Below are 26112 nucleotides of genomic sequence, written 5' to 3' on the forward strand. Positions count from 1 at the left end.
GCACCACCTAGAGACCAGTCAGTTTAATGCAGTAGAGGTCTGAAAGGGGGATAACAGGTAGAGAGGTAACATCAGTTGGGATAGGAGAAAATTGTAGTGAAAAGTTGGAAAATCAAGCAGCAGAGAGGGGGGGAGTTGAGGCTGCTGGCTGTCCTAGCAGGGAAGCGTACTGCAACCTAGTTATAGTCAATTTAACTGCTACCAAGTGTTAGAGCAGTACACATTTATGCTTTAAAAAATCCTTGTAATGGAAGTTATTCAGGGAGCAGTAGGCCTTTTCATGTAGGTTGAAATTGTCCATTTATTGGTGGTACTTAGCCCGGGTGTCCAGGTGGGTACTTTCAATAGATTTAGGCAGGGAAGGCAGGAGCACAAGTTTTATGTTTAAAAAAAATCCTTGTAATGGAAGTTATTCAGGGAGTGGTAGGCCTTTTCAGGTAGGTTGGAATTGTCCGCTTATTGGTGGTACTTAGCCAGGGTGTCCGGGAGGGTACTTTCAATAGATTAAGAGCCGAAGGAGGAGAGAGTGAGGAAGACGATCAGTAAGAGAGATAGTCAAGGTACGTTTTGCAGAGAAGTGTAGGGAGAAGGACTGCTCAGAGAAAGTGAAGAGGTAAGTATATATGTAGATGAAGGACAGAGATAGAAGATAGGGGCTTTGTAAAAAAAAAAAAAAGCAGAGAAAGGGTGTTTGAAAGTGAAGAGTGGTAGGTAGTCCTGGGACAGTGGAGGGAGTAGATGAAAGATGTCAAGGGGCAGTATAGGGGAGACAGGAGAGTGTGGATACAGAAGTGGAGACTGTAAGAAGGTAGATGACCGCCACCTAGAGACCAGTCAGTTTAATGCAGTAGAGGTCTGAAAGGGGGATAACAGGTAAAGAGAGGTAACATCAGTCAGGATAGGAGAAAATTGTAGTGAAAAGTTGGAAAATCAAGCAGCAGAGGGGGGGGGGGGGTTGAGGCTGCTGGCTGTCCTAGCAGGGAAGTGTACTGCAACCTAGTTTATAGTCAATTTAACTACTACCAAGTGTTAGAGCAGTACACATACTTTTATGTTTTAAAAAAATCCTTGTAATGGAAGTTACTCAGGGAGCGGTAGGTAGTAAATTTAAGAGATTCTGTGCCTGGAACCAGGCTCACAGCCTTGACCCTCTTGTCCCAAACATTCCTCAGATTGTACAATATTTAACTGAGATGCTGGACAAAGGTCTCTCATTTTCATCCATCAAGATCCACGCCTCTGCCATTTCTGCTCACTACAACATGGATCCTCCAATTTTCTCTAATCCGTTGCTAAAACAGTACCTCAGAGGGGCTAAAAACATAAGACCGCCCTGTAGAGCACCTACTCCAACTTGGGACCTCAACTTTGTTTTGGAAAAATTAACTTTACCTCCCTTTGAGCCAGCTAACACAGCAGAATTGAAATATATTTCTTGGAAGACTGCTCTGCTCCTGGCAATAACATCAGGTCGAAGAGTTTCAGAATTACAGGCACTAATGGCAGTGGAACCTTTCCTCATTTTCCACCAGGACAGGGTGTCCTTAAGAACTAACCCTACATTTATGCCAAAGGTAGTTTCAAGTGTGGCTCTAAACCAAACTATTCACTTGCCAACTTTTTATCCAAAACCACAGAATAAAGGGGAGAGCCTACTGCATTCTTTGGACATTCACAGGCAGTTACACTTCTACTTGGACAAAACCAAAGCTTTCAGAAAATCTGAGCAATTACTGGTAACATATGCTGCAGGAGCACAGGGAAAAGTCTTTTCAAAACAGACTATTTCAAAATGGATAGGACATTGCATACGTTTCTGCTACACACACCATGGGAAACCTATACCTAGCAGCATTAGATCTCACTACACCAGGGAAATAGCCACTTCAACTGCCTACCTCAGAGGAGTGCCTCCCAAGGACATTTTGGAAGCAGTAACATGGAGTTCTGTGCATACCTTCACCAAGCATTACCATCTGCCTGTATACTCTAAATCCAGAGCTGGCTTCGCCAGTGCTGTGCTGCAGGGGCTTATAGCCACACCTAATGCCTTATAGAACCAGCCACCTTACCTCAGCTTTGGGATTCTACCCAAGTGTAATGACTGCAGCAGTGTAACACGATGAACATAGTACGGTTTTGTACCTACCATAAATGTAGATGTTCGAGTGTATACACTGCAGTCCAGGTTACCCTCCCTCCTTCCCCTCTTACTTGTTGGTACGTACCTATGTCTTTTACCCTTTACTACCTATGGGGAGTATTTGCTGGTAACTGAAAGTTGTTTGCTTTTCTTATGTATGTTTTACTAGCAATTTGAATTGCCTACCTTTTGGGGGCACGACATCTGGGCAAGAAAAACTGAAGAAAATGGCGTTGGCTTCTTCTTGTATACCCCTGTCACACTGACCTGAGGGAGGAGGCGACAGCAACAGACGCCGGACCAAGACTTTGTAACTCAGGCCAACTGGGGAACCGCCTGACGGCAGGATAACCCAAGTGTAATGACTGCAGCAGTGTATACACTCTAGCATCTACATTTATGGTAGGTACAAAACTGTACTTTTCTGCTGATGAAACATCCAGACAATTGCCTTCTGCTGCTTTCTACCCTACTGACAAAGATAGCAAGTTCATGGGCAGACTACAGAAGAAAGTGTCTACCTCCTCTACTCTGGCTGTAATAGCTCTCAACTACCAACCACACGTGGCTAGGTATGTCCTGTACACAACTCCCAAAGCTTCTACCTTCCTTTTTGAGGTGCCTGACTCCTCCATTAAAGCCCAACTTAACACCCTACTTTCCACAGCATCTCAAGTGACTAGGCACTCTAAGTGCAGTTATGATTCTGTGGAAACCACTTCTAAATCATGCTCCGTTTTGAGGTGATATTCCTGGGTGAGACTACAACCACTCCCTGTGGATATACAAACTAAACTGCTTGATGTCCCACTGGACAATAAAGCCCTCTTTGGACACGCTTCAGCAAAACTTCTCAAATCCCTTCAAGAAAAAGTAAAAGAACTTCAAAACCTAAAACAATTGCTGGTATCTCATATCACCAGATACATAGAAACTACCTACAAAGACCTTCTTTTGTTAGGCAACAGTCCTCTCATTCAGCTCCTCAGCCATAGAGATGTAGGCAACCTAGGAAAAGCTCTACCCCCAGGTTTCTTACCAACCCTCCATCTATCCTTTTTTGGAGTTGGTCTGATCAAACCAGACCACCTCCACTGTGACTTACAACTATTAGACCCTCCCCATCCCTTCAGCTCACCCTCTCCCTACCCTCCTGGCAGAGAATTTCATCAGAACAATGGGTCCTCTCCATCATTCAGAGGGGATACTTCATGACTTGGTGGGTGTTACCCCCCTTTCCAGTGAACTCAATCTCCTGCAAACCAAGCTCACCTTTTCCCGCCCATCATTCAACTACTAGCTCAGGGCACCATAGAACAGGTACCTTCCACACAAAGAAACAAAGGCTTCTACTCCAGAATGTTTCTGGTACCAAGGAAAGACTGCCCATGGAGGCCAGTCCTGGATTTATCTTTCTTAAACCTGTTTCTCAAGGTACCCAGCTTCAAAATGATTACCTTACTCTTGTTTCTAACACTCATACCAACACAGGCTTTCATGGCAGCCCTGGGTTTGAAGGATGTCTACCTTCACATTCCTATACATCCAGACTACAGGAAATTCCTACGCTTTGCAATAGGTTCTAGGCCTTTTCAATTATCTGCCTTGCCCTTTGGGCTTTCCACTGTTCCTTGAGTGTTCACAAAGTGTTTAGCACCCTTCATTGCTCACTGCAGAACACAGGGTGTACAAATATGTCCATGTCTAGATGACCTGCTAATTCTTCATTAGGACCACCAAGTCCTCCTACTCCACCTACAACAGGTGTTAGCCACCCTAACTCAGTTAGGGTTTACGATAAACAATGAAACGTCCTGCCTGAACACCACTCCAGACGTGGTTTTCTTGGGATGCAGGATCAGAACAGACAGAATGAAAGCCTACATTCCAGACCAAAGGATCCTAGATCTTTGTCTCTACTACACCAGTCTCCTCACCCACACCTCCTTGCCAGCTAGAGAGTTCGTAAGGATGTTAGGCCACATGGCATCCGTAATACCCATGCTATCTCTGGCAAGACTCTACATGAGGAAAATCCAGTGGATCCTAAAGAACTTATGGAACCAACACTCCCACCCCTCTTCACCTACGTCAGTGTCTGAAAAGGGAAATCCATTGGTGAGTCTCAGCCATCCACCTCATCAAAAGAACCCCCTTACAGGTTCTGGCCCCCCTACAATTCTCCACAGGTGCATCAGACCTGGGTTGGGGTACAGTGCTAGTACACAACCAAAAGCAATTCACCGTGCAAGGGAAATGGGCTACCCTTAGACAAAAGGACCATATTGACATCAGGAAAATGAGGGCACTACTTCTAGCCTTACAAACATTAAAGTCAGCCCTACAGCCAGGAACCCTGAAAGTGATCACGAACAATGACTGTTCTGTGGTACATAAATGGAGGGACAAGATACTACCCTCTTTACAGCCTGGCCACCCAGATCTGGACCGTAGCATCATCACTCCAGATTCATCTGGTAGCAGTGTATATTTCCTCGACAGAGAATGTTATGGCAGACACTCGGCAGAACTTCAGCTCCTTCTCACGAATGAATGCTTCACAGAGAGGTATTCCTGGATCTTACCCACAGGTGGGCTATTTCACAAGCAAATCTTTTTGCCTCCTACCAGAACAGACTGACTGCCCAGGTTCTGCACAAAGGACCCATATCTGCATGCTTGGAAAGTGGTTGTCTTCTCCTTTCCTTGGGAAGGAATGTATTTCTGTACCTTCCCACCCTTCGCACTGATTTAGAAAGTCCTCCTGTAAATCCAGAGGGACAGACCGACAATCCTGTTGGTGGCCCCCTTTTGGCCAAGATGGCATTGGTTTCCCCTTCTCCACCTACTAGCCAAGGGCAATCATCACAGTTTACCCCACCAAATCTTCCTGCTCACACAGGACAGGGGATCCCTACTACACCCTCAGGTGAACAATCCGAAACCAACCTTATGGCCGATAGGGTTCTAATCCCCTTCAGACACCTATACTCAGAGAATGTACTCAATGTTCTGCAGGAGGCCAGAAAACCCAGTACCAGGAGATATGTATCTAAATGGAAGTTGTTCTGCTGGTGGTGTCAAAGGAAAATACGATATACTATGACTACTTCTGTACCATTAGTCCTTTCCTGTTTGTGTGAAGTCCATCAATCGGGACTAACTTACTCTTCAAAGTCCATTTATCTGCCATTTCTGATTGTCTGCCCATTTTACCACCTCTGGCTTCAACATTGGAAGTCAAGCTTTTCCTGAAAGGGGGTACTTCATATCAGACCCCCAGAAAGCCTATACCTCCCTCTTGGCACCTGAATTTTGTGCTAGAAAAAATTACATTGCCACCTTTTGAAGCAGCACATTCAGTATCCCTGAAACTGTGCACTCTGAAAACAGTTTTGTTAGTGGCCCTTACTTCCGCCAGGAGGGTGTCAGAGATACAAGCCCTTATGGCTACCCTTCCTTTCCTTATTTTTCACAAGGACAGAGTTGCCCTCAGGACTAACCCCCTCCTTCATGCCTAAGGTTCTTAATGAACTCATTAAACCAGACCATTAACCTGCCTGTTTTTTACTCGCCCCCAAAATCCCTCGGAGAGGACTCTACATTCTGTAGATGTCCACAGACAACTGAGGTAGTACTTAAACAAAACCAGACCTATTCGAAAGTCTGACCAACTATTCGTCTCATTTCATCCAAAGGCTCTAGGGTGGGCAGTCTCCAAACAGACCATTTCATCATGGATCTCCAAGTCCATTGGCATATGCTATTCCTGTCATGGGAATACTTTACAAGGACATTTTAAATTCCACTCCACCAGTGCAGATGCTTCCTCGGCTGCTTTTTCAAAGGAGTTGATTATGCCTCCATTTTAGAAGCTACCACTTTGAATTCAGTACACACCTTCACCAAACATTGCAAACAGAACCTTGCCTCCAGAGCTGGGTTTGCCAGATCAGTTCTTCGGGTCTCATTGACCAGGGACCCCAATCCTCCACCCTCACTCGTACCTAAAAGCTTTTGTACTCTCCCTACTGTAATTAATACTGCAACATGAGAATAGAAGGACATAAAATAGTTGTGTAACACCTTACCATTACCTTAAATGTCCTCCTATTCGATGTTGCAGTATTCAGTCCCTCCTTCCTGCCCCCTCTACTTTACCTATCTAACATGCCTTTGCTTAACTGTGGGGACATAGTCAACCTTTTTTCGAATTTCTTCACTATACACAGCCTTTTAAGTAGCCTGGGGTCTAGTCTACATGCGAGTCTCAAGGGGTCTCCCTGTTATGACCCTCTTTAAACCTCCAGGAGTGCTAGTGTATGCGGCAGTCCATTCTGAATAGGGTACATACAGACGTAACTTTTCTACCTATGTCAATTTATGGCTCTGACAGGACGTCACATGTACCCTCCTGAACCAAAGACTTTAGTATACGGGTAGGATGCTGCAGGCAGTAACCTCCTTACTGTAATGAATACTGCAACATGGAAGAGGAGGACATCTATGGTAAGTTCTTGAGCAACAATTCTTTCTGTGTGAAAGCAAAGGTATTAGTAAAACATGCAAGTCACTTTCCTTTTTTGAGTAGGCGAGTTTTTATTTTAGTATTTATCATATACCTTGACTGAATATAGATTACATAGTGTCCATACTGAATTGAAGTCACCAGTCTGTTAGTGCATGTATGATTTTTTTTTGGCTGCTGTATGTTCCACAGTAGTACTTTTATTTAAATCTTGAAAGTCATATTATGTCTTGGTTTTGAAATAAAACTGCTTTTAAAGCTTTTTTCTGCCATATGTCCTTTTTTGATCATGGTTCAATCCAAAGACTTTTTACCTACAGGTGGCGACGAAGTATGAAGTTACTGTCCATTCTGTGAAGAACTCTGTGCTGAGTAAACCACTACAAGCAGTCGTTACAACACAAGACAGTAAGTGATTTTAGCATGAATGTGTTGAGTACCATGCATTAAAATAGATTCAAGCTGTCAGCAGCACTCTGAGTGGCATTATTTGAGGAATTCCTACAAGTCAGAGACCGCATGTTTATTCACCAGGGAAGTCCACTTCAATAGTGCATTTAATCACTTCCTGGCCACCCTTTAGAAATGTTTCTGTTAAAGATGCATTAAGTACTTGGTTTCGTTTTAAGTGGTAGTTTGGTACCAAGTAACTTCAGACTACATAGTTGAGCAGAGAAGAGTAGTATTGTTTATTGCAAAGAACACAAGTACATGGGAAACCAGGCAGTCAAGGTCTTGTCTCCTGAAACATAACACTAAGTTCTTATATATTTTTGAGTCTAAGTAGAATGTATTATGTCTATTAAAGTGTCGCCACTGACCAGATAAAACTGAACACCTTTGCATTATTTTTGCATAGAAAATGGGCAAACTGTACATCAGCACTCTGATTGGAGAGTGAACATTCTCCAGCAGGGTGGGGTATTGTACAAGTAATGCCCGCTTGAAAAATGAGTCCGCAGCTTCAAAGCAGCATAGCAAGCTGCCGTGGAGCTCGGACTGAAAAAAAAAGTTAGGTTTTGTTCTCATTAAGCAGTGCTTCTGCTATTCAGCAAGTGTAAAATGTATTAAAAAAAGAAAGAAAAAAAAAAACAAATTGTGTGCGTGTGTCTGCATAATAGTGAAAATGAGAATGACTGCGCTCTTATTTTACACTCACTAAGCAGTGCTTATGCTGTTTAGTGTGTGCAAAATCTAAATATAATAAAGTGCGAGTCAGTAAGTTAGTTTCTGTGTGTGAATGCGTGCATGAAAGCAAGGTGTGTGAGTGCGCGTGAAGAGTGACTCGATCCAAAACTGACAGCAGCAGTCGAGGTTCATCTGCCTCACCTCTTTGATAAAGTAAATGAATAAAACATAAAATAGAGGGAACAAAAGCTCAAAACAGGAACATATTCCTGTTTAAAAAAAATCACAAAGTTACTGCATTAATAGGACTTGTGTTAGCATGTATTTTCTGAAGTACAGGGGGGTGGGGGTAGGGGGGATCTGTGTGACAGAGAGCGCGACAATGAGTCGATGGAACACTGGCAGCAGCAGGTGAGAGGTTTGCGCACTTCTCGACCTTTTAGCTCAAGAAATGTGGACAAAGCCTGAAATGGGAACAAAGGTTCCAATTTAGGAACATATTTTAAAAGTTGTACTTAAAAATATTAAAGTAAGTTAAATAACAGGATTTGTGTTGATATGAAATTTCTGAAGGAAATAGTCTGAAAGTCAAGTAAATGTATGTCATTCAGTGACTTCAGTACCTAATGACTGGCAAGAAACCATTTTCTAGATAGTTTTTTTAAATACGTTTTGGATGCAAAATGTTTCCTGTAACACAATTTACATATACTACAGCAACTTTGAACCATTAGGTGGAGGAACTATTTTACATCCAAAATATGCAAGGAAAAAAAATAGTGATTAAAAAAAAAGGTAAAACATAATTTTAGAGAGCCCATTCTGTAAGTGCAATAATGCCCTCCAGTGTGTGGTAATGTGTAATTAATGCTCTTCCAGGGGTGTACAGCCTTCTGCCTGCGATGCTGGGCCTCAAAACACCCCAGGGCAGGCATTAATTACACATTAACACACACCCTGTCTTGCATTATTGCTTGTTTGCTAAGAATCTTCTGATCCATTATATGTGCTTTTCCATGTTAAGTACAAGTTCCAAGTTCCACATTGGAACTTTAAACTCTGGCACTGACCATGTTAGCAGTATTCATGTTTTCAGGAAGTAGATCATCATAAAACTGTTAGAATCCATCCTCACCTAAAATGGATTCTGAAGTAAAAAGCCAGCAAGCATTTTTCATCCATTCACATTCCCCCCATTTGATGCTATGAAGCATCATTCAAGTCAGATTCTCTGTAATGACTGTGCAATGGCAAGAAGTTTTTAAATGGGTTGTCACTTTTTCACGTGCTATCCTTCTGTCCCCAGAATGTACAGTGCTTATTATACACATGCTTTAAATAGTTTTGTGGGTAATAAAAATCTCTCTTCATGGAATAAAGTACAGATTTTCATACAGTCTTCCTTCAGCACAGCGCTTCCCAACCTTTTTGACTTGCGTACCCCTTGGCAGTCAATTTCCCTAAACTGTACCCCTCATATTTTTGTACATGAAAGTAGTGTGTAATTTTGGTCTGCCTCCACCCCACACAGCCATTCCAGTGTCTTACTTGGCTATTTCTCCCCAGTTGCAGTCAACAGTGTTCTAAACTGTGTGCATACTGTTTTCTGCTTTACTTCTACAATTATTACAGATGTTTGGATTTAATTTAAAACTTTTATTTCAAATTTTACAGCACAAACACAGATGGACATTTGTTAAACAAAGCAATACAGTCTCACAGTGAAAACACACTTAGCATTAAAACTTCTCTGCCCCCTGAAACTTACATTAATTGAAACAACATTGAAACCCACATTCAAAGGAAATGCATCTGGCCAGTGGTGGATTAGTCTTAACTTTGAGATGTTTTCAAATCATAAGCCTCTTGCACACATTTTAGGATTGTCATTGCAATCCACCAATATGTTAATATGCACAGTCTTTGCAGAAGTAAAAGTAATCTAAATAATTCCACATTAGAGATATGTAACTAATGAAAAGGTTACTGCTAATAAACACCCATATATTTCATTGTCTGTCATTTTTAATTTCTCCAAGTCTTTTGGGTTTCTAATACCATGACTGGAATGAACCCCATTCCGAAGTCAAAATACGATTAAAGTTCATGAAATTAATATTGTTTCACTCCTTGTCAGCCAGAAGTCCTCTTCACAGCACCCGGAATGTGCCCAGTAATGACTTCTCCTGCAATTCGTACGGTGTTACATGAATTGGTAACATATCTAAGTACAATTGTAAATTGTTTTTCATAAGACCCGTTGCTGCTGCTACTATTGGAACTGTCTTGGTATAATTTTTCCACATGGCTCTCGTTTCTGCCTTCAGATCCAGGTATTTTATGACTTTTTCTCTTTGTAAGCTAGACACTATAGTCAATGGGTGTGGCGATTTCAATGATCAATGCTATACTTTCGTCTACTTTTCTTGGTCCACTGTATCCGGTTTTCTAGCATCTGTCTTTTGAACTGTTGGTATTGGATGATCCCATGTGATATAAACGTCATTATTTTCTATGATTCTTTGTAGCTTATGTTTCCAGTCTTTTTCAGCCACTTAGATACCATAATGTTTGCACAATCTCCAGTGCAACAGTCTTGCCACATTATTTTGCCTTTCAGTATGCAGTCCCTCTGCCATTAGTGTATTGCAACCAGCAACAAGGTGTGTGACTGTTTACAAAACCTACATATGTCTTTCTCCCACATTGGGGATCCAATGCCTGTCAGCTTGGGATGATATGCTTGACAAGCCACGATGCTTCGCTAGGGACGGCTTGCACCTGTCACCCCTGGGCTATCGGATATTGGCAAAGGCTTGCTACCCCCATAGTGCCTTTTTAAGGCAAGGCTCAAAAGACAAACCCACCTTCATAGGTATCACAAGGGATAAGAAACTAAGAGTAATGCTACTCAACGCCAGAAGTCTAAACCTCAAGATGCACACACTCGAAACTCTCTTTAGCATGGAGAACATCGATATCTGTGCAGTAACAGAAACCTGGTTCAGGGCTCCCGAGAGCACCCCAGCACTACCAGGTTGTACCTCATACCATGCTTTTCGGCCCCAAAACTTGGACCGAACCATAAAAGGAGGGGGAGTATCGATATTCATCAAAGATACCCACACCTCCAGGTTGGTGGCAAAGCACGAAGCATCAGAGACTATCCATGTGCAACTAACAGTGGGTTAAACTGCCTTCCAGTTTATAGTCTGCTACAGACCACCCTCCCAAACCCAGGAACCCCACTCTGCCTTCCTGAGAACACTGGAAAATATGAAGGTCTCTCCAAACACCATTATATTGGGTGACTTCAACTACCCAAACATAGACTGGGAGCATTACTCTAGCTCCAACACCCTAGCCCAAAGGTTCCTAGAATTTATAAACTCAAATGCTATGGAACAACTTGTTACCACTCCCACAAGAGGAGAAAAAACATACTGGACCTGATCATCACCAACATGGGGACTCTATGCTCCAGACCAGACGTGTATCCCTCACTGGTAAGATCAGACCATAAACTAATCTCACTGGATATTCACATCCCGACCCCACCCCCTGCCCAGAAAACAACAGTGAAAAACTTCTCTAAAGCAAATTTCACACTCCTCAAAACCGAGGTGGAATCCTTCAAAGCCCCCGGGCCTGTGGAAAATACGACCCAGACCACAGAATCCTTTATAAACGCATTCTATGAACACCTTCAGGAATGCATGGATCATGCGATTCCAAATAAAACCAAGACCCAATCCTCCAAAGGCAGACGTCCTGTCTGGTGGACCCCAGCCATAAACAAAAACTATACAATAGAAGGAGGAAGCTACTAAATGATCGAGCAAAATCCCAAAAAAGGAAGGCATCACTGATCAGTATTAACAAAAAACTACAGGCACTCATAAAATTGTCTAAGGCCAGCTTCGAGAGAAAAATTGCACAGGACACTAAGGATAATCACAAGGCTTTCTTTAGTTATGTTAGGAACCTGGGTGGTAATTCCCAGATATGCTCAGAATTAGTCGAAAATGACAAAAAATACACTAAACCCACAGACATTGCCAACATCCTAGCTGACAGGTTCAGCGCAAACTTCTGCCCTCCCACCAAAGGGCAAATATCTATCCCAGCAGAGTGCTGCCCCCCTGACATCTTAGATGCTCAGGTAAGAGCCACCCTCTCCAAAGCAAAAAACACAGCATCAATAGGACCAGATGGTGTCCCGGGCTGCGTCCTACATGAACTCCAAGAAGAGCTAAACCCAAACATAAAACTACTGTTCAATCTCAGCCTTTACTACAGGATATGTGCCCAAAGAGTGGCATACAGCAACAGTGGTCCTTCTCCATAAAGGTGGTGCCTCAACGGATCCTGGAAACTATAAGCCTGACTAGCTTGGTTTGCAAAGCTATGGAAAGGATTGTCATGGACCTCATAAATAAAGATATTGGGGACCTACAGACACTGGATCCTACCCAGTTCGGCTTTGTTAAAGGCAGATCCTGCCTCTTAAACCTAGTTGATTTCTTTGAAACAGTCACCAAGGCCATTGACGAGGGGAAGGTGATCCACACAGCCTACCTCGACCTCGCAAAAGCCTTCGATACAATACCCCATTCGGGCATTATAGATAAGCTCACCAGCTTAAATATAAACCCCTATGTCACTAGATGGATTGCAAACTGGCTCAAGGACAGAACCCACATGGTTAGAATTGCTGGAGCCATGTCAGACTCCAAACCAGTTACAAGTGGTGTCCCACAAGGCTCAGTCCTGGGACCTCTCTTGTTCGGTATATATTTCTCGTAGGTACAGGCCAACACGGAAGGACTGTGACTGACCAAGTTCGCAGATGACTGCAAACTGGGCGCCATAATAGACTTTCCAGCCGACACAAGCATCCTCCAAAAGGGCCTCATAGAAACAGACAACTGGTGCCAGAGCCATGGCCTCAAGCTAAATGCCAAAAAGTGTATAGTCATCCCCTTTGGCAAAAACAAAGTGCCCACAAATTACCACATAGGTGGTAATCCATTAAGTACAGAAGAAGTAATTAGGGACCTGGGGGCCCAAGTTGATAAGCAATCTTTCATTTGACAACCACGTGGCCAAAGTGGTTAGAAAAACATTTTATATAGCCCACCTAATCATGAAGGGATTCACATCTAGATCAGGGGAGGTCATCGTGCCTCTTTACTCATCCCTCATCAGGCCCATAATTGAGTACAATGCCCCTTTTGGGATGTACCTTACCAGACACTTGCAGCAACTGGGAAGACCCCAAAAGTACCTCACCAAGAGGATCAAAGGGCTCAAACAGATGCCATATGCTGCCCGGTTAAAGAAACTCCAGCACTACTCCGTGGCATACCGCCTGTTCAGAGGTGATCTGTGCCAGATGTATAAAGCCATGTCCAACCCGGAATTAATGGACATGCTGCACCTCAGAAAATCCAAATCCCATTGAGCTTACACGCTCGAGAGACTTGAACCTCAGCACTGAAATAAATAGGACATGCTGGAGGGACAGATTTATAACCCAGAGGCTCCCTTCACTCTGGAATAAAATCCCTGTCCAGGTTAGGCAGAGTCCCTCATTGACTCTCTTCAAGAGGAATCTTGATGAGTGGATGGGAGATCATAGGTTTACCCCGGGTATCACTTCTGTGTCACTGTTAGACAGAGGCACAGTATACTAACCTCGAAAAAGGGCATAGCAAAATAAATTTAAAATGGGTTGCAAAAGCCAAACATTCTGGCTAGGCTTATAAATGCCCTAGGGCAGATAGCCTAGTATGAACCTATGTTCAATGGACTTTGTAAACCAGCATGCAAGTAGTCCACTATCTTGGGCTGCCAATATTAACCTTTCATTTCTTGGTTTGAATTTGCCTATACTTAACCATTTCTGCGTTCATTCTTGAGCAACATCAAGCTCTTCCAGAAGTTTTCTATACTTGCAACTATATTTGTTTTTTTTTCCACATTTCTTGCCTTCTCATCTGGTCCTTCACCTTTTATTCTTTCTTTTGTTTTTTTGCATATTCAGTTGTTGCCTGGTTTTTATCCACTTCTGGTTTGATTTCCATTCCTGCTTGACTTTGATGTACTTCTGCAAAGTTAAGCAGATGTCATCCTAGATTTATTCTCCTCATGTTTCAAAACTTTCACTACATTTGGATCTTGTGAGGTCAGTAAATGTGTGGAGTCCCATGATTGCAGATCTATGCATGTAATCAATTTCAAGGAGGCCCATCCCTCCTTTGGAATGGTTAAGATATAATATTGGTATGCACTGATTTTTATAAATCATTTGGTAGGCATGAGGCATCCTTGTTTTAATATCCAGTCCATCCAACACTTTTTGGGGCCAGTCAATCACTCCAAACTATGTTAGGACAGGAAGAGCAAATTGATTTATAGTTTGGTTCTTGTTCCTAGATATCAGTACTGTTTTCATGATTAAGTATTCTAAAGTACTCCTTACTGAGTTTTATTCACATTTATTAATGTTTTATTGCTGATCCCTTCATCAGTTCCTAAGTATTTATACACTCCCTCTTGCTCAAGTTCTTTTGTATTGCATTCTTGTCCCAAACTGATGTTTTCCTGGTGCTGCAGTTTTTCTTTTTTAAAGGTTGCATTTGCACATTTATCAAGACCAAATGACATTCCAGTATCATCTGAAAAAGTTTTGACAACCTGCAGTTGTACTTTTATTTCCTCATCTGATAAGCTGTACAGTTTTAAGTCATCAACAAAGAAGGTAAGTCATTAGACTTTGTTGTTTTCTAGGAGCCAAATTGTAGCCATGGCCTAAGCTGTTAAGTAAACAGATTAATGGCAAGGCAGAACAGCAACGGTCACAGTCATCCTGGAATATTCCCCTTTGAATATTTATCATAGGTTCATAGGTTCATACTAGGCTATCTGCCCGAGGGCATTTACAAGCCTAGCCCTTCGTTTTGTGGCTTACGCCACCCCTTTAGTATGGGGAACTATACCCATTATTTTGCTGTGCCTCTGTCGAGCAGTGACACTGAGGTAATCCCTGGGGTATATCTGCGATCTCCCATCCATTGGTCAAGATTTCTGTTGAACAAGGCCAGCGAGGTGCTCTGCCTCACATGTACCGGGATTTTGTTCCACAGCATAGGGAGTCTTTGGGTGATGAATCTATCCCTCCAGCACGTCCTATTAATAGCCGTGTCAAGGTTTAAGTCTCCGCCCTTGTGGCTCTGATGGATCTAGATTTTTGAGGTGAAGCATATTCATCAAATCTGGGTTTGACATGGCCTTGTATGTTAGGCAAAGGTCACCTCTGAGCAAGCGATGGCGACTGAATAGAGCTGGAGTTCTTTCAGTCGGGCAGCATAGGACAGATTCTTGAGACCCTTTATCCTTTTGGTGAGGAACATTTGTGGCCTCTCCAGCTGCTGCAAGTGTCGGGTCAGATACATTCCGAATGGGGCATTGTACTCAATCATTGGTCTGATGAGTGATGAGTAAAGGGAGACTATGACCTCCCTTGATCTAGATGAGAATCCCTTCATGATAAGGTGGGCAATGTAGAAGGTCTTCCTAACTACTTTAGCTACATGGGTGTCGAATGACAGACTACTATCAACCTGGGTCCCCAGGTCCCTGATAACTTCTTCTGTGCTCAGTGGATTGCCACCTATTTGGTAGCTAGGGGTAACCTTGTTTTTCCCGAAGGGTATGACTATGCATTTTTTGGCATTTAACTTTAGGCCGTGGCTCTGGCACCAGTTATCCGTTTCTGTGAGACCCTTCTGAAGGATATCTGTGTCGGATGTGTTTTCTACTATGGCCCAGTTTGCAGTCATCTGCAAACTTTGTCAGCCATAACCCTCCTGTGTTTGCTTGTACCGGAAAAGTAGATGCCAAACAAGAGTGGGCCCAGGACTGAGCCCTGTGGGACACCACTTGTGACAGGCTTTGAGTCTGACATGGCGCCAGCAGCTCTGACCCTGTGGGTTCTGTCACTCAGCCAGTTTGCAACCCATCTTGTGATGTATGGGTTGACATTTAAGCTGATGAGTTTTTCAATGATACCCGAATGGGGTATTGTATCGAAGGCCTTAGCCAGATCGAGGTAGGCTGTATGGACTGCCTTTCCCTCATCAATGGCTTTGGTGACTGTTTGAAAAAGTCAACCAAGTTTAAAAGGCATGATCTGCCTTTGACAAAGCCAAACTGGGTTGGATCCAAAGTCTGCAAATTCCCTATGTCTTTATTTATGAGGTCCATTATGATCCTCTCCATGGCTTTGCAGATAAGGCTTGTCAAGCTAATGGGCGGTAATTTCCAGGGTCGGTGGAGGCACCGCCTTTGTGAAGTGGTACCACAGTTGCAGTGCGCCACTCCTGGAGTGCGTATCCAGAGGTAAGACTTTGATTAAACAGCTGTCCTAGCTGTGGGTTTAATTCCTCATTGAGTTCATGGAGCACACAGCCGGGGACACCATCAGGTCCCATGGATGCTGTGTTTTTGCTTTGGAGAGAGCAGTTCTCACTTGGGCGCTGGAGATGTTTGGGGGCTGCAATCGTTTGGTATAGATATCTCTCCTTTTGGGGGGGAGAAGTTTGCACTGAACCTGTCAGCCAGTATGTTGGCAATGTCTGTAGGATCAGTAATCTTCACATCATTTTGAACTAGCTCTGAGCATATCTGGGAGTTTCCTCCCAGGTTTCTAACATAGCTAAAGAAGGCCTTATGATTGTCTTTTGAGTCTTTAGCTATTTTTCTCTCGAAATTTGCTTTGGATGATTTTATGAGAGCTCTTAGTTTTTTACTTATAGTGATCAAGGGTGTCTTACCTTTTAAGGATTTTGCTCTATCTTGTAGTAGCTTCCTCCTTTTGTTGTAGAGTTTATGGCTGGGGTCCACCAGACTGGACGCTTGCCTTTGGTACAAAGAGTCTTTGTTTTGCTTGGGATTGCCTTATCCATGCAGTCCTGCAGGTGCTGGTAGAAGGCATTTGTAAGTGATTCAGCGGCTTGAGTACTGTTTTCCGCCGGCTCGGGGGCCTTAAAGGAGACCACACTAGTCTTTAGAAGTGTGAAGTCGGCTTTTGAGAAGTTCTTTACTGTGGTCTTTTTTATTTCAGGTGGGGGTGGGATGAGGACCTCCAGCGAGATTAGTTTGTGGTCTGATCTCACCAGTGAGATCCTTGGGATAATAATCTTTTGTTTGTCATGGCTTAATTGCAAAGTGGTCTGCCACTGTTTCACGGTTTCTGTAATGTAGTTAATCAGTGTAGGATGTATCTTCTACATTTTTAAGCACTCTCTTATCCATGAATGTGGGATACTATCAAATGCTTTTTTGTAGTCAGTCCATGCCATACTTAGATTCTTCCCCTTCTTACAGTTCTCCATTATAACTTTAACAACAGATGATCCTTTGTTCCAAATGACTTTTTTATTGCCCTTTTGTTTTACTGCCATAATTGAGTTTTCTTCTAAATGAGTATAAACTCTGTCAGTGTCAATTCCCATGTATAGTTTCTACTTCGTTGGAAGACAAGTTATTGGTCATAATTTTTAGGGTAGATTGCAGGTTCACTCTTAAGAGCATTGTTTTTTCCTGTTAACCAGTGTGGTGTGTTTGGGGTGCGCATATAAATAGTTCTTATTCATGGCTAAATCCTCGTGCAAAGAAGTTAATATTTAAGCCAAAGGTTAGGTACTGCATCTGGGCCTGGGGTTTTCCAGCTAAAGGCTTTTCTAAACTTTGTTTCAATCTCTCTGGCTGTTTCATCCCATTTCATATCCTGTACCTTTAAACTTCTTAATCTTTATTTTACTACTACTATCCATTTAGCATCTTTGTTCCACAGGATCTTCATAGAGACTCCAAAATGTATCTACTTCCTCTTTTTTTGGCTCTTTCAATTCCTTTTACCTTATTTCCCAATTCTCTATAAAACTTTTTTGGGTCATCAATAAATTGCTTATTTTGTGCTTTTCTGTTATATTTATCTTCGTGTCTTCCAAGTCGTTCTAACTTTTTGAAATTGAGTCATATGCAATAGATCTAATAGATCCTGGTCTGTTTTAATGTTGTGCATTGCTTTTATCACATCTGTCTGTCTCAGTGTTTTTGTTGATCTATTCCCTCTTATGTAATTTTCTAACAATGACACTTAGCTGCTTTATAGTTTTTTGTATTAGATATTTCCATGATGTTGTTCGCTTTCGCCCCCTCTTTTCCCTCGCTACCCTGTGTTTCTGTGGTAGAACTTTTGTCAGTTATTCATTTAGCAGCACAGTAATATATTCTCTTTACTTCTGTTATATCGCATGGATCTCTATGGAAAGTCCTAACTACTGTGTTCATTTGTTTTATTAAGCTTCTGACTTTTGGGTTTTTTTAACCTTCTGCAGTCTTTCTCTCATTGATCTTGATATATCTGTTTTTGTCTATTAAATCAAGCCACTCTTCTCTTAAATCATTTTCTTCCATACTGAGGGCACATCCCTTGTTTTCAGTTTCCTGCAGGCATTCTATAGGAGGTTCTGTAGCATCTTCCTGTGCTGCGTTCTCTTCAGTTTCATCCTGTCATCTGTTCTGTCATATGGGAACTCACTGGCCTAGCACTCCTCAACATTGACTTCCTCAGTTTTTAGTTTCCTGTTCCTTTCCTTGCTGTCTAGCTTCAAATGAATGTTTATACTGGTTTCCTGTGGAAGGTTCCACAATATCTTGAGATGGCACCTGACCAACTGCTTCCTGTTCTACTGGTTTCCCCTTAATTTGGATATCAATATATCTATCCTGCTGTGGTGCTTTCTGTGTTTGATTTACTACGCTGAATCCTTCTCTTTGCAGCTGTTCCATAACCACAGTTTGTTTCTTTGACTTCTCCATTACTAATCTCCTTTTCTACTTTTCCTCTTAGTCTTCTTATTTTTTGTATTATAAAGTTTTCCATATCCAGATTTATTTCTGTATATTTTTCTTCAAATATCTTTGGTGTTGCTCTTTTTGTATTGGTTAGTTTTGCTTTCTCCTTTGCATAAATATTACACCATATTAAATCTCTGGTCCTTTCCCCTGTTCATATTTCTTCTTCACATGTCTCTTGATCTTCTTGCTTTTTCTTATTCTGGGGACTCGCTCCATCATGCTATGATGTAGTCTGTTTTAGACCTACATTAAATCCTTCATTTCGCAGGCCCTCCATAACTTATAACTTTTATTTCTTTAAACTTCTGCTTTACTAATTGTCTTTTCTACATTACATCTTTGTGCTATTAATATTTTTATTGTGTGTTTATTTCAGTGTTTCATTGTGACTAGGCCAATTGCCTTTTTTTATGGCAGAGCTAAGCTGATATTCATACTGACTTGGGGAAATTTGTTCAGGGCAACTGGGAACTTCCTCTGTTCTTTAATTCACGCTGTGGAATGTTTTCCATCTGATCTCAGCACTAACTCTGACAGATGGAGTTTCATTTTAATTTCTCATCAGAAGGATTGCACACACAGGAGTGTAGCACCCCTACCATATTGCACTGCAGTGTTAGTTTTGGAAAAAGAATCCAATTACAGGCCATGGATTTTATTCCCACACCAAAGGTGTGTGCTGCATGTTGAGGCTCTAAGACAGTAGAATTGTAGCAGTGACACGCACACAAAACACAAGAGCACTTCTGTTTTGATTTACGTTCTTAATACTTAACTTTCCTAGATGGATCACTAGAATAGGTAAAATATGAGTAACATGATTTCATGTGTCTTGGAATGTAGTCTGTTTAAAACTAGTAAATGTGAAAAATACAGAAGCAAGCTGAATAGCCTGCTCTGGTAGAGTAAACAGGATGAAAGTGATCATTAAAATAAATGAACAGAAACTCTTTGCATGGGTAAAACTTTTTGACACAGCATATGACATAGGACCACTGGCATTGACTGCAAAGAATAATATACCTTTGCACTGTATATATTTTTCATAAATCATCCTATTTAACCATACAAATTCAGTGCCTGCTGCACTTGAGCAATAAATTGCCTATATTACTTTAAAAAATAGCGAATGGATGGCAAACTGAAAACAGATTCATTGTTACTAGGCATCTCATCCAAAGGAGGAGATATTCAGGTGTGCAGCACCCCAACCCCTTAAAATAAAACAGTGTCAACAATCCAAGTGCCATAAACAATGTAGCCTGCTTGCACTAGTTACTTGTCTTGAACTATTCTTTTCTAACATAATTGCAATGACTTGACACAGCCGTTCTTGGTTTCCTCACACGAGAAATTAAATCTGCTGCCGAGGAGTTTACCGTATGGCATCTCCTTGTATTGGTTGATAAGCTGTAAGGGTGAATAATCCAAAAAAAATGGGAAGACTTGACCCTTTCCTCCTCCCTCTCTACAGCCTCTTGAACATCTGCAGAGAGAACTTTGCAGCATAGCTCCAAACTGTCACTGCATTGATCCGACATGACCTGCTGTTATAGACTGTAGACTAGGAAGATGCCATTATTTTTTTCATGTACCCTGGGTTGAGAATCGCTGCTTCATCACATTTCATTATTTTCTTCACCATAACATCTCACAATTGTGGTCCATGGCAGTATGTCTTGTAATTTGATTTTCTTGATTCTGAGTTTCATAGTGTTTTACACAAGAGTAAAATGATTCCCAAAAAAATAACTATTGCAATTAACAAAATTTTAAGGTACCTCCTCCCCCACCAAAAAAAATAAGTTGGTTAACAGACCCCACTGAGAACTGTACGGTTAAGTGCAAGACAATTTGGCAACCTTTTGTTTAATTAATTTGTATGTGACTATGAATGGCATTTGAAGTGTCCAGTATAAAAGAGCAGCACTTTGTTTTGATGACATGAATGTACCACCCTTAGAAGCAATGCTGAAGTGCCATTCTCTTCTGCAGCATCACACTGTGCATGGCAGTCAGTTCAACTATAGTTTGGTTTATTGATTCCTAAGTAGCATCACTTAATTTCTAACAATTTAGACAGTTTTCTTAACTCCCATATCAATTTTGCTGCTCCATAGTAGGTACAGCTACTGCTCTGGAAGTAATAGCATCAACGAGATCCGTGTGTGCTGTACCTTTAAATGCAGTCTTTTCTATAGTGATGATAAATCCAGGAAGGATCTATTTTCCTGACTTGATTTTTAATGTCCTTTTCCTCCCTGTTGTAGTGAGCATTGCAAATTTGTCCACAGGGTAAAGTCTTTGTATGTTATATAGCTGGAGTGACACAACCCATATAACAACATGTTGGACCAGTCTTAGTTATCTGGGATGTGCTTGGTCTCCACTAACATAAGTTTATCATACACTGCCATACCAACCCTCCAGCCCCATCAGATATTTTCCAATTTAAGTTGCAGGTACTCCATCTGACAGTGTCCCATTGTTGACATAATTGTGTCCTTTAACCATTTAGTAACTGAAGTGGGACTACTAAAAGGGGGTAGAATTATGTTTAGCTTTCCAGCAGCTTCTAGTTGATGGTATTGGAATTAATGGAATACCCTCACTGTGTACAGTAGATAAATGTGCACACATTCAACAGTTACTAATATGTACAGGGTAGCAGGAAAAATATTAATTTTAGTATGCCAGTGTGGGTTCTTTAACCAAACTTCTGTCCCCGACATTTGTTAAACACTTACCTCTAATGAAAAATTGCTCAGTAATTACAGTTCCAATGGATCCAGCAGACAAAAGGAAATGCAGCAAAATGATAGTAAAAAAAAAACACAGCAGTTATTCTGATAAGTCAAAACGAATATCTCACAGGTCAGGGCTGAAGAAGGTTTTCAAAAAATTGCAAACATGGAGAAATTCTGTCTGTAGACCATGTAAAATTGATGCTCAAATTCCATCCTGAAATTCTGCTGCCTCTGATTCCACAAGTGTCACCTGATCACTTGTTTCAATGTCTGGATCTTGGGCTGATTTCTAGTCATTGTCCATGTAAACATAATGTTGCTGCATTATTAATCCTCACTTCCAGTTGTGACAGTGATAATGTTGATGAAAAATTACTTGGTCTGAACTTTGACCAGGGTGATGTTGAAACGCTAGATTTAACTTCTGGATACGCCCCCGATGGCTTTGTTAAAGAAATATTGGGCCTCACTTCCAGATACAATGGATGTTCTTTGTTTCACTGTTGTGGTCATAACTGATTGGATTTCCTTCAGTAGATCCCTTGGCTGACCTGACTACTGGAGAATTTTTTTCCTCCTTTTGAAGCTGGCAGATGCTTTAAGCAATGTCAAGATGTCTGGGTATAAAAGGAGTCAGCTAACATCATAACCTCAGTTTTTTCTTGCTGTTGGGGTACAAAGCAAAATACTAGTCAATGTGCTGGTCATTCCACACCAGAGAAGGATGGCATCTGAAGTAAAGTACCTCATTGAGGAACTTGTGCGTTTCTTGAGTAATGACAGAGAAAGTTAATAACCATCTCTGCTGTGGCAAACACTGGTACCACATCGGGACGTCCACTCCTTTTTTTGTAACTTGTTTGGGTCCAGAACACAGTCTTCCTAATTGTCAGTTCTGTGCTCCCATTCTGCATCTGATATACCACTGGGTCCCTCTACTTCCTTACATGCTGAAGGACTTGGACTTTGCTAATCAATTAGGTTTGGAGCCACTTTGCAGGTTCCACCTTCTGATGATGGCCCGAAAACTGGTGAAGGGGTTTCTGGAGTTTCTTGTCAGGTGACTGCCTCTGATAGCATCCTGTTCACCTGTTACAGTATCATGAGAGAGTTGCCTGCCCAGGTGACCTGATGTCAGCCAGTATACCAAAGTCCCTTGCTACTGTAATGTGCGCGCTACATCCCACTATCGGACGTAGGCCATAAAGGTGACACACACACATGCACCATCCTCAGAGCCTCTTTGCCGCCAGTCAGATCACCAGTCCCAGATGTTGCTCTACTGCTGGAATCAAGTTTTTCTTCTAAAGATAAGTGCTCGGTTGGGGAAACTTGTGTGTCTTTTGCTGCTCTGTCCTTTTTCCTCTTGAGTTAATGTCGTCCAGGAAAGGGAAGTGTGATTACGGAAGGCAGGTTCCACAAAAAGATAGTCACTCTGTGCTCTCTTGTCTTGAGCCACACCATGAGCATAAGAACTGTTGTATCTGCCAATTGTTAGTTCCCAAGACTCTTCTGAGCAGTCTTTCTTCCTCCGCAATGTATCTTAGAGAACCAGCACTTGAAAATCCTTGCCTAAAGTGCTGTGGAAGGTTCCTGCTGCATGACAACCAAGCCTACCATGAAGCAGATGGCCAAAAGGCCTGGGCCTTAAGCTTCAGCTGTGCATCTCCCCCTGGACGTTTCTCCTGAGGAGCATGGTAGCCTGGAGATGTTTTCTGCTTTGGATCTGGATTCTCAGCCTCAACCCGTTTTACAAGCCACCTTAGACTCAGATGCCAGCATGTCCAGAGAGTCCTCATGGGTATCTAGTACAGATGTAGATGGGGAACCAAGGCTTATTCTGTCAGAAGGCCCTAGGGGAGTCATGCAAATCTTGGTGATGGAAGAAGTCAATTCGGATATGCTTGAATGCAGGCCTTTATCCAAACCCCTGACTTTGCATCAGATGGACGTGCCTGCTAAGAAAAAAACAAAGGCTAAGCATCCACCCCGTACTCAAGACCCCCAGAAAAAGTTAAAAAATTTGCTCAAGGATTATTTAAGGCCTTCTTGTCCTTGAGGCCCACAGCTGGGTCCCCTGCACCTCCCCTCTCCTGGCCTACCTCTCCCCCAAAAAGGGTCAGACAGCAGCCTACTTCAGAGGAAGAACTTTGATCTTTGATGACAGTGACTCACTAGCCTATGTCTGTCCCATTAGGAAGACACTAATGGGGCAGATTCTCCTATGGAAGCAATCTCATTTGGGGAAACCCTTCTAAAAATGAAGGACCACTTCAAGTGGGACAGTATTTAAATTTCAGATGTTAAGAAGTACTGTGATTTCCTCCAGGTGGAAACCCCCAGCCCTTCAGGTGTCCCACTGGTTATTCCTGCCTTTCTGGATGCTTTTGCTTCCATGTCCCTAAATCTTGACTCTCAGCCTCCTGCCCCTAAGAAGCTGGGCAGGTACTATAAAGTCCTTCAAGACAGCAGCTTCCTCTTTAAGGCCCCTGTTGCAGACCCCTCAGTCATCTCTGTGGCCTCAGAGCTTTGAGGTCCCGTCCTTCCATGTTTCACCTTCCCTCTGACAGACAGTAGGCAACTAGATAAGCTGGGGAAGAAATGTACACTTCGACTACCAAACACATATAACAAACTATTCCCTGGACCTTGTCACAACTGTCTAAAATGGTTTCCGACATCCCTAATTCAGAAAGCAAGTCCTTGCCCTCTTCTCTAATTGCTACATCCTCCTACGTGGCCTGTCATTCAAAATGCAGCTATGATGCTGTTGAGGCTACTTCTAGGGCAGCTGCTTCTGCCTCTGTGAAGATTTGCATGTTTAAGGCTTCAACCCCTCCCTGAGGGACATCAAGGTGAAGCTCTTGGATGCTCCCCTTGAGAATTCTGCATTATTTGGTAAGGCTTCAGCTTATCTCTTCAAATCCGTGCAGGAAAAGTGTAGCTTATATCTTCAAATCACTGCAGGAAAAGAGTAGAATTAAAAGAATTCAAGTGCATCCTGGTTTTGACAGTCCCCAAGTTTCACAGGAAACTACCCTTCCAAACAGGTATTCATCCACAGGCAAACATGGCCCTGAAAAGCTAAGCCCTCCAGGGGTAGCGGGAAAGCTCATCACTACTCACCATCTTGCCACCTCCATAAGCAGCTTTTTTTCTGACAGGGCAAATACTTAACGACTCCTTGGGACTTCCTTGCTCTACGCCCTTTCCCTGTCCCTTCCAGCCTGGAAATCCATCACAAAAGATGCCTGGGTCTTGTACATCATAAAACACGGATATTTATTTATTTATTCCAGTTTGATGACTGGGGAGGTCCACTGGGCTCAGGGAGCCCATTTTCAGTGAAGGCCCGTGGAGAAAAGCTCCAACAATACATAGTTGAATGATTAATTACTAATAAACTTTGCATTTCTGACAAAAAGGTAGCCTTCATAAAGAAACAATTACAATTTTGTTTAGGTGTAAAAGACAATTAAATGGCCTTGAGGCAAGATTTTACAGTATAGTTATATATACATAATACAAATGAGCAAGGTTAGCTAGGTGAGAGGTGTTAACCAGGAGTAAGTGGAGGAGACCTTGAGTGGTATAGGGTGAAGAGTACAGTTGCATTTCCTGTTTGAGTAAAGGTGAGAATGAAGAAGAGTTTTAAAGTTTTTGAGGTTATTGCAGGTCCTAAGAGTGGAGGGAAGAGCATTCCATTTTTTGGCTAAGGTGAAGGAAAGCAGAAGTTGACCAGCTGGGTGCTTGGGTTTGTGGATGGTGATTAGGTTTTGGTGGGTAGAGCTAAGTGTTCTATTTAAGGCCCCTGTTGCTGACCCCTCAGTCATCTCTGTGGCCTCAGAGCTTTGAGGTCCCTTCCTTCCATGTTTCACCTTCCCTCTGACAAGACAGTAGGCAACTAGATAGGCTGGGGAAGAAATATACACTTCGACTATCAAACACATATGACAAACTATTCCCTGGAACTTGTCACTACTGTCTAAAATGGTTGTAGGATACTGGATAGTGCAGGGCACTTGGTAGGTTGGAATAGTAGTCTATAGGCAGTCATGATTTGGAGAAAGTTAAGTTGGTTATGGAGTTCAAGCCAGTTTAATGAGCGAAGGGAGGAACAGTGATGAGAGGAAGTTATCACTTAGGTAGCAAATCTGGAGATTTTATTGTAACAGATTTCTAGTTTGGAGGATAGTGAGGAGGATAAATTAGTAAGCAGAGAGGCGCCATACAGTAGAGAGGGAAGGCGATAAGTAGTGGCGAGAGTTAGTCTGGTAGCAGGAAAGAGGAAGTGGTTGTTTCTATAAAGTAGGCTGAGTTTTATGTGGGTTTTCTTTTTTAGCTGGATGTGAGTATTAAATTTTAGGTGTTCATCAATGGTTACACCAAGAAGTTTGGTGGAGGGAACGACCTCTAAAATGGACTTATGGCTGATTATTTGGAATGAGTTTTTATCAATAGGGGAGGACTTGGGTGAGAATAGAAGGATTTTAGTTTTGTTAGCATTTAATGAGAGGTGATTTTGGAGCATCCAGTTTTCGGTAGTTGAGAAGGCTGTTTGTCTCAGTAGTTGCCGATCTGTTAAGTTGGAGGCGCAACAGATCAAAGTTGAATCAGCATATTGTACAATTTTAATA

At 42.2% G+C, this 26112-nt stretch overlaps 1 protein-coding gene across 1 annotated transcript in view; it reads left to right on the plus strand.

Annotated features, from left to right (window-relative positions):
* Positions 1–26112, plus strand: part of FN1 (fibronectin 1) — a gene marked incomplete in the record, with an annotated part of 4425379 nt that overhangs the window by 3298314 nt on the left and 1100953 nt on the right. The window contains 1 exon segment of the mRNA XM_044060668.1: positions 6992–7079. Within this exon segment, the coding sequence (XP_043916603.1) occupies positions 6992–7079 (88 nt within the window).

The sequence above is a fragment of the Protopterus annectens genome, chromosome 2.part0 (genome assembly GCF_019279795.1).
Source record: "Protopterus annectens isolate FY-2018-M chromosome 2.part0, PAN1.0, whole genome shotgun sequence".
Lineage (NCBI taxonomy): Eukaryota > Metazoa > Chordata > Ceratodontiformes > Protopteridae > Protopterus > Protopterus annectens.